This window comes from Elephantulus edwardii, unplaced genomic scaffold (assembly GCF_000299155.1).
Source record: "Elephantulus edwardii isolate Elephantulus edwardi_28Jun2011 unplaced genomic scaffold, EleEdw1.0 scaffold00077, whole genome shotgun sequence".
Classification (NCBI taxonomy): Eukaryota; Metazoa; Chordata; class Mammalia; order Macroscelidea; family Macroscelididae; genus Elephantulus; species Elephantulus edwardii.
The window spans coordinates 10,049,564-10,059,047 of NW_006399827.1; the positions used below are offsets into that span (position 1 = coordinate 10,049,564).

The 9,484-nt window shown below is 38.9% G+C and overlaps 1 protein-coding gene across 1 annotated transcript in view; it reads left to right on the top strand.

Annotated features, from left to right (window-relative positions):
• The window catches only part of ZNF652 (zinc finger protein 652), a 76,211-nt gene extending 67,334 nt beyond the window's left edge, over nucleotides 1-8,877 (top strand). The window contains exon 6 of the mRNA XM_006889320.1: nucleotides 6,679-8,877. Within this exon, the coding sequence (XP_006889382.1) occupies nucleotides 6,679-7,190 (512 nt within the window). The 3' untranslated portion in view covers nucleotides 7,191-8,877. The remainder of the gene's footprint in view (nucleotides 1-6,678) is intronic.
• Nucleotides 8,878-9,484: the final 607 nt, after the last annotated feature.

A 9,484-nucleotide genomic window follows, 5' to 3' on the forward strand; every position in this document is an offset into this window, starting at 1 on the left:
TTTGGGGAAATCACCAGGCCTTTCTTCCAAAGCACCTCTGGATGGACTTGAGTCTGCAACATCTCCATTACCAGCCAAACAAGTTAACGATTTCCAGTACCCAGACTAATTTCTGGAGCAAGAATGGAAAAAATCAAATCTGCCATCAGTTCAATTCCAAGTGACCCTATAGAACAGAGTACTTTAGAAGAAGAGTGTGACATCAAGATCAGAGAACGACTTTTCAACAACCTGCGTTATGCAGGTGAAACAATCTTGCTTGCTGAAAACAAAGAGGATGTGAAATATTTGCTGTATAAGATCAAAGCCTTCAATATGGATTACATCTCAACATCAAGAAGACAAGAATCCTTACCCATGAACCAATGATAGAAGATTAAAGGTGTCAATGATTTCATCTTGCTTGGATCCATAATCAGCCCCATTGGTGCCAGCAATCAAGAAATCAAAAGATGAGCCCAGTGCCAAATCTCCGCCCTGTGGTGGGAGGCAGGGAATGTCACATACTACTCTCTGGTGCCACGCCCAAGTCCTTCTGATTGAGGCCCAGCCAGTGGATGGTGTGAGGCCAGAGGCCACCCCCTCATGCACTGGGCCTGGGACTTCCTGGAGGGAGTTGGCTTGCTTGGGAATGCAGCCCAAAGTGGGTAGTAAAACTGCATCTAAGGCTAACTTTAAAAAAAAAAAAGATATATTGCTTTGGATAAACCTGCTGTCAAGGGCCTCTTTAAGTGTTAAGGAGCAATGATGTCAGTTTAAAGACTAAAGTCCATCTGATTCAAACCATGGTCTTTTTAATTACTTGTTATGCATCTGAAAGTTGGACAGTGATTAAGGATGACAGAAGAATTGATGCCTTTGAGTTGTGATATGGAGACAAGTACTGGATATCCCATGGATTATCAAGAGAACAAACAGTTATGTCTTGGAGAAAGTGCAGCCAGGTTCTCCTTAGAAGCAAGGATGGTGAAGCTTCATCTCACATATGTTGGGCATATAATTAGGAGAGTCTGGTCCTTGGAAAAATGACCCTGTGCTTAGAAAGGTGGAGGCTCAGCTAAAGAAAGGAGGACCCTCAGTGAAGCGCACTGACCCAGCAGCTGAAAAACTGGGCACAAGTATATCCGAGTGGACGACGATGGCACAGAGTAGGGCCTGGTTCAGAGCCATTTTTCATAGGGTTGCTATGAGTTGTAGATGACACCACCTAACAACAGCAACAGCAGCATAACAGATTAGAACCCACAGGATTTCCAAGGCTGTAAATCTTTACAGAATCAGACTGCCATGTCTTTCTCCTGCAGAGTGTCTAGTGGATTCAAACAAGCAGGTTTTCGTATAAAAGCTCAAAACTTAATCCACTGTGCTGCCCAGAGGCCTCCTGGAACAACAATAAAGATGATAAAGCCTACCATGTTGATATTACAATAGTTCAGATGATCTGATAGTATTAGTGAATGAAACAATAAAGAGTAGTAAGGTAGTAATTGATTTAGTGACTTATTAGAGCCAGATGATATGGAAAGGAAGAATCAAGCTTAGTCTCAGACTTGGAGCTTTGTCAGGATAGAGAATAGAGACAGAGGATCAAGTTTGGTAGGTAGGATTATGAGTCTAATTTTATCTTACGATTTTTTAAGTATTATTCAAGTGGACCATTAAGTACAGATGTTGAGGAGGCAGTTTGAAATACGAGTTTGAAGTTTAAGGGGTATAGATGGATCTTAGCTGAAAGCAGAGAGTACCAGAGGAATCTGTTTCATTGACTGTGCAGAGACACTTTGACTATGGATCACAACAAGTTGTGGCTAACATTAAAAAGAATGTAATCCCAGAACTCTTGATTGTGCTCATGCGAAACCTATGCTTGGACCAGGAGACAGATGTCAGAATAGAACTAGGAAACACTGCTGATTCAAAATCAGGAAAGTTATATAACAGAGATACATCCTATCTCCATACCTTTTCCGTCTATATGTGGAACAGATTATCCAGGAGGCTGGACTTTATGAAAAGAAATATGGCATTAGGATTGGAGGAAGACTGCATTATAACAACCTGCATTATGCAGATAATACAACCGTACTTGCTTGAGGACCTAAGGCATTTGCTGCAGAAGGCCAAGGACTGCAGGCTTCAATATGAATGATTCTCAAAATCAAGAAAGCATTCTCACCACTGGACCATTTGGCAGCATCATGATAGATGGAGAAAGAGATTGGGATTATTAACAGTTTCAATTTGCTCAGCTCCACAGTCTGCACCCTTGGTACTAGCAGCCAGGAAATCAAAAGGTGAATTGCATTGGGAAAATCTGCTGGCAGGGATGTCTCCAGAGTGATGAAGAGCAACGATGTCAGTGTAGAGACTGAGGTGCACCTAATCCCAGGCCATGGTCTTCGCAATTACTTGCTATGCATCAGAGAGCTGGACAGTGAATAAGGATGACAGAAGAAGAATCAATGCCTTTGAGTTGTAGTGCTAGAAAAGAGCATTGAACATACCATGGGCTGGTAAGAGAACAAACAGGACTGTCCTGGGGAGGGTGAAACCAGGCTGCTTCTTAGAGAGGCAAGGATTTTGAAGCTCCATCTTACATACTTTGGGCATGTTGTCAGGAAGGACCAGTCCTTGGAGAACAACATTTTGCTTGGAAGGATGGAGGGGGGAAAAAGCACAAAAAAGGAAGACCCTGGACAAGATGGATTGACGCAGTGACTGGGGTAATGGAAGTAGGTGTGCTGGAGAAAATGAAATTTGCTCAGGATAGAGCAAGCTTCAGAGCTGTTGAATCACAAGCACTTGACAGCACATAACAAACCAACATCATCATATATATACCAAGTAGATTGACAGTGACTGAAGTAGTGGCCTTGAATGTGTCAGAGATTGTGAGGATGACACGGGATAGGACAAAGTTCAGATCTGTTGTTCATAGGGTCACTGTGAGTCGTACTTGACTCAACAACACTTAACAACAGTAACGATATAGATGTAGATTTCTGATGCTGCTCAAGAATACACAAACTGGGGGAGCTCTGGTGGCCTAGTGGTAAGGAGCTGCAATTATAATCCCAGAGGCACACGGTTCAAATCCACCAGATGCTCTGCCGGGGAAGGAGGGACAATCACCTCCTGTACCAGTCAGATCTGATTTGACAATACACTCACACAAAAATAATAAAATAAAATAAAAAAATTAAAAAAAATTAAAAAAAAAAAGAATACACAAACTAAGCAGAATAAGGAATGCTTGTGTTTATCGACCCAGTTGCCCTTTCCACTCAACCATACCGGAGACAACTAGCCAGATTCTTACTCTTCTGTCTTCCCTGCAGACGTCTATCTTCATTACAATGCTCTTGCTTTTTTAACAGAATTTTTTATTATGCTTTTACATAGAACATGATTTTTTATTTATTCATTGTTGCATATCTTCCTCTTACCTGCCCCTAGCACACTTTACTCTTTAAAAAATTCATTCATTCTTGCACAATTTCCTCAGACTCCTTATAATACAGAGTTCTTACAGTTACCTATATGTGATAGATTATATCTTTAGATATATTAGTATCATTTTTGTTTTCTAGTGGCTTCAGAGGTCTTAGCTGCTACAAGAGCTTCCCAGTTACCCACTTAAAAAATTTTCTTTACAGTGTACAGGTTGATTTTCAGTCTTAGATTTTGGTACTTTTTATTTCATCCTCAACTTAGTCTTACCTTGAAGTTTCAAGGGAACTTTAACATAGCCATTAAGCATCTTTAAGAGATGGTGTTATCTGCTCTTACTAATGTTAGAGGCTGATGCTATTGTGGATTTGTGCCAAATAAAAATTTGGAATAACTTCATGTGGAAAATCAATAGCACATCAAGAAATAATTATAAATCATTAAGTTATGACAGGGATCCATTTTAATTGGCATTCATAAAGGATTTTTGGGGGGCAAGTTCTGTTAGTTTCTGGTCTTTATATGGTATATCACTAAAACCTAAGACTAAAAAGAGATTATCCTGGGAGCTCTGGTGGCCTAATGGCAAGAAGCTGCGCTGCAATTCTGAAGGCACCTGGTTCTAATCTACCAGATCCTCTGCTGGCGAAGGAAGGGCAATCTCTTCCTGTACCAGTCAGATCTGATTCAACAGTACACACACACACACACACACAAAATAAAAAATAACAATTATTTTTAAAAAGATATTATCCAAAAGTTCTAGGGGTGGCATTTGGACATTCAACAAAGAGCTAATGTTGTACATTCCATAAACTTTCCGTGAATTCATGGCATTTGTGAATAAGGTGTCTAGTGTATCTAAAAAGTTATTAGTGAATATAATGTTGTTGCCTCATACATAATTCAAAGATTAGATCCTTCAGTTGGGAGAATTACTATGTTTCTGGGTGGCTATTAGGAGTGAAGAATCATAAATCTCTCAAAGGTGGTCAAGAGAGGAGAAAGATCAAGAGCATTGATAGATTATCAAATAGATATGCTTTTTAAAACATTTTACTGTTGTTTTTATAAGTCATCAAGTCGCCTGCGACTTATAGCAACCCTGTGTACGACAGCTCTGAAGCCTGCGCTATCCTGAGCCAGTGTCACTGACTGGCAAACTTACCCCGTTACTGTGTCAATCCATCTCATCCGGGTTCTTCCTCTCCTGCACTGTCTTTCCTCCCTTATAAGCACGATGTCCTTCTCCAAGGACCGGTTCTTTCTAGCCATCTGCCCAAAGTATGTGAGACAGAACTTCAAAATCCTGACCTCCAAGAAGAAACTTGATTTCTTTCACACTTTCTAAAACAGACTTGTTTTCTTGATTGTCTGTGATATGGTGAAGACTCTTCTCCAGCATTTTACTGCACAATTAAATAATATTTGTTTTTTAAAACCAGAAAATATGAAGAAGCATAAAGAATAAAGTAAAATATAACCTATAGTCCAATTACCTAGAGATGGCTGCTGGTGACATTTGTTGTATTTCATCCATATTGTTTTATGAATATTTTTCCTTATAAGTAGATAATACTAAGAAGCTATTATAAAAAGAATAATATTTTTAACATATGAATAGTTGAATGGAAAACAAATTTGTTGTGTAAATTTTCCACTAAAACTACAGTAAAAATATGCTATAATAATAATAATAATAAATTTCCTTTTTTTTTGAGCTGGGAAAAAATAAATAATGTATTAGTACTAATATATTATTTCATTTTCCCCAGCTTAAAAATTATATTCCTAAGTAATAGTATATGCATATATTTTTATAAATTTTCTACTTAACATATATATATATTTTCAAGTTAATAGTATCAAACATTTTTGTACTTACAGTATTATTTTCAGTTGCCACTTCCATTTAACATAGAATTTAAGTGTTAAAAAAACACTGAAGGAAATGAATGAGAAGGAAAGGGAAAATGCTGAGCCCAGAATTTGTCTAGAAAGATGAGTATGAATCACAGAGAGAGCACAGCAGTGGGAGTGATAGAATAATGGGAAGCAAAAAGGTAAAATAGCACTCACTATTGGTTAAAGACCCGGTTAAGCAATGGTTAAGCACTTGACTGCTAACCAAAAGGTTGGAGGTTTGAACCCACCGAGGAACTGTGGAGGCATCATCTTTAGGGAGTTATGCTGGCAACCCAGAGGTGGCACTCCCCTCTGAAGTTTTGAATCCACTAGTTGCTTTGCAGGAGAAAGATGGATAGTCTCCTCCCATGTGATTCACAGCCTCAGAAAGCCAGGAGGGTCAGCTCTAAGCCTGTTCTGACTCTGACAGTGAGTTTGAACAACTCCGAGGGAGAAAATATTTAGAGAGCTGCTTCTATAAAGAAGACTATTCGCATCCTGCAAGTAGATCTCACTTACATTACAAAGTTATTATGTTGTAAAACCCCATAGGGTTTACTTGCCTGTAATCCTTATGGGAGACAACGATGGAAAAGCTTATCACTCATTCTTTGGGCATATTGCTAAGAGAAGCTGTTCCTTAGAGGGGGACAGCATGTTTGGAAAGGTGGAGAGTTCATGAAAGAGAGAAAGACCCTCCACAAGATGGATGGGTAACAGCATTGTCAGAGTGAATGAGGATGGCACAGGCCAGGTCAGGGTTCAGCTCTGTTGTTTATAGGGTCACTATGAGTTGTGTTCAATTTGATGGTGACAACAACAATCTTTATGGGAGCTGCGTTTTCTAAGTCCAAAACCCAAAAGTAAGCTGTATTCAGGATAATGTATGAGTAAGGCATGAAGCAGCAGATTTACTCCACAGGTATTTCCAACACAGTCTTTGTTTACTTTTGGTTGGGGTGACAGAAATGACTTCCCAGATAACTTGTCTACATGCTAATGAAGCGTCCCTCCCTAGTGGTAGTTACTGGAGAACCGTTTCAACAACTGTTGGTGTAGGATGGGAAGGATCACCACTTGGAGACTCTGCTTTTTTACTTTATTATTTTTTTTTAAGACCAAACCAAGAGAGTAGGTTCTATGTATGTTTCATTCATATCTACTCTGATTGATAGTTCCCGGATTTGGGGATTGCTTTATGATTCTTCGATTATAATACACAATAAGAAAGGAATGGTAATCTATTTCAATTCTGGAAATAACATGACACATAATTACTGCCTAGTGTGTTAATCATGTTTTTTGTGTCTGTGTTCATCTCAGGAGAGAAACCTTTTATCTGTGAAATCTGTGGCAAAAGCTTCACCAGCCGCCCCAACATGAAGAGGCACCGCAGAACTCACACAGGCGAGAAGCCCTATCCGTGTGACGTGTGTGGCCAGCGGTTTCGCTTCTCCAACATGCTGAAGGCCCACAAGGAGAAGTGCTTTCGGGTGACCAGCCCTGTGAATGTGCCGCCTGCTGTCCAGATCCCACTTACAACTTCCCCAGCCACCCCAGTTCCTTCTGTGGCAAATACTCCTGCAGCCCCCACCCCTCCAGTCAACATGAATCCTGGAAGCACTCTTCCTCCTCGACCCATCCCCCACCCCTTTTCTCACCTTCACATCCATCCCCACCCGCATCACCCCCACCACCTTCCAATCCCTCCAGTCCCTCACCTGCCCCCACCTCCAGCTCTCTTTAAGAGCGAGCCTTTAAATCATAGAGGTCAGAGTGAGGACAGCTTTCTGCGGCACCTGGCAGAAAAGAACAGTGCAGCACAGCATCATTAACATCCGTCTCCTTAAGTGTGTTCGTCTGGCATTAGGGTCCCGTATGTGAGTTTGCAGTGAGAGAGTGGGTAAGAATTTCTGTAGCTGTCAGACATTGCTAAGCCCAACCGGGAGCTTTATCATTGTCTTGGTGAATCAACAGATCCAAGGGACTGAACAAGAAGACAGCCTTGAACTCACAGAAGGGACTATCATCTAAACCAGGGAACCACCGAACTAAAGCCCAATTTGCTTGCATTTTATGGTGACTTTTATAAATTCAAATACTCAGACTTACGGAATTTTATAATTTCATATCAGCTGATGAGGTATGCTTGCTTTTTATATCCTGGACTTCTCCTCAAAGAGGGGATAGGCCTGGTTTTCTTTGTACTAATCGGGAAGGCTGTGAGATTAATCCAGAGCATTAATTGTATCACTGTGTATCATAATGAATTCTTTTCAGCTTTTGGTGCTGGCTACAGTGTCAAGCTGGCCATGTATCACAGTATATCAAGCATTATAGAGAAAGATGAAAATTTTCTTCTTGTGTAGCTCTCCTAACTCACTCTTTATTTTACTACAGAAATTATTTTAGAGTTTTTGTATAGACTTCTTTAGTAGTCTGTTTCTAAAATGAAATGTATTTCAATAAGCGGTGTAATTTTTCAGTGTAGCTGGACCTATGTTGTAAAATAGAAAAAAATTTTTATAATCATCAAGATGTGATTCTTAAAGATGCGTATAACTTCTATAGTTCAAAATTATTCTTACATCCGTACAACTCAAAGGTGCTTCAGAGTTTAGATGTATCTGAGAGGGTCTCCAGATCAGGTTACTATAAAAATGAGGTTTTGCTTTCAGAATTTAGCACAGTTCTTGGTAGTTTTCATTCTCTCTATTTAATACTCAGTTACCTGTTCAGCTCAGTGACATGCTCCTGTCCTCTCTGTTTCCTTTTGTTTAGTTCACACGTTACATGAAATTATTTGCAGAGAATTGGGCCTTGTTTCAGGAATATCACCTAAGTAAGAGTTTGCGTGTTTTGAAAATCTGTAAAGCTGTTCACTCTTAAGAGGAGGAAGCAGTAGAGACAGTTTCATTTCAGTCCCATATGTTACTCACTTTAGGAGCTGTGTTCAGATTTCTCTTTTATGAGATGACAAAGTCAGTCTCATATAGTAAATATACTGCTCATTTTGCAGTTGCTTTATTTTTAAAAAATTACTATGAGAAGATAAAATAGTAAGCTAAAATCACAAATATAATGTTGCTCATAGTGGCCGAAGAGAAATTGGATAAGAGTACAAACTGGACACTTTCTTTAAATTAACAGTTTTATCACTGAATATAGCCACAGCTTTGAGCTATACTCACACAGTTTAAATTTTAGAGAAAACTTGCCAAAAAACATTATTGTTGCCCTGTCTTCTGCAAATGATTATGTGACCTCACGATTAATAGTTGTCAGGAGAGCAACCCTCTAATACCTTTAGATAGGTTCCTCTTTTTTTTCTTTTCTTTTTTTTTAAGTTTGGGGAACTTTGAAAGAGAATGGTCAATCAGGAGCTTATTATAGGAAAGGCTGAAGAGAAGGTCAACCATTCTGGGTAATTTAACTCAACAAATTTACCTAGACATGATTCAGTACAGCTAACAACTTTGTAATTCTTCATAAAGAAGAACTGAGTTCCAAAACTAGATCTACTTTCTGTCTTTTGCTTTGTCTTTTTAATCTTCAAACTTCTTCATTTTCTTTTTTTTTTTCCCCTCAGGCTCTTAAATCATGACCTGGACAGAATCCTGGTTTATTTATTTTTGTTTTAATTTTTAATATTAAATACACAGATAATGCTTCAAGTGCTTTTCTGGCTGATTAGCTTTGTGCTAAGAAAAGAAAATGGAACTCTTTCAATTGAGGTTAAGTCTATTTAAAAAAATACCACATTCTGTAATAGCATTTCGGTTGAATATTTCTTTTTTTTTTAAATTAATTTAGTTTGTTTATTTTTCATTTCAATGAACATCTACAGAGATTTTGGAATTCCATTCATTCATTGTTGCACCCTTCTCCCCGCACAAACCCCTTCGGTTGAATATTTCCAAGTTTCTTTCTTTGATATTGCCTTTGTTTTCTATAATGAGCATAGGAAAATTTTGGAATGAGGCAGAAAAGCGCCTCAGACATACTTTTCTTCCTGGTTTTGGATGTCAGTTTTAAAGAATGTTATTTTTAAAATTTGGTGTACTTGCGTATATTCAGGATCTAGGCCAGCAAGGAAAGTAAATTCCTTGCATGAGACTGTTATATCTTG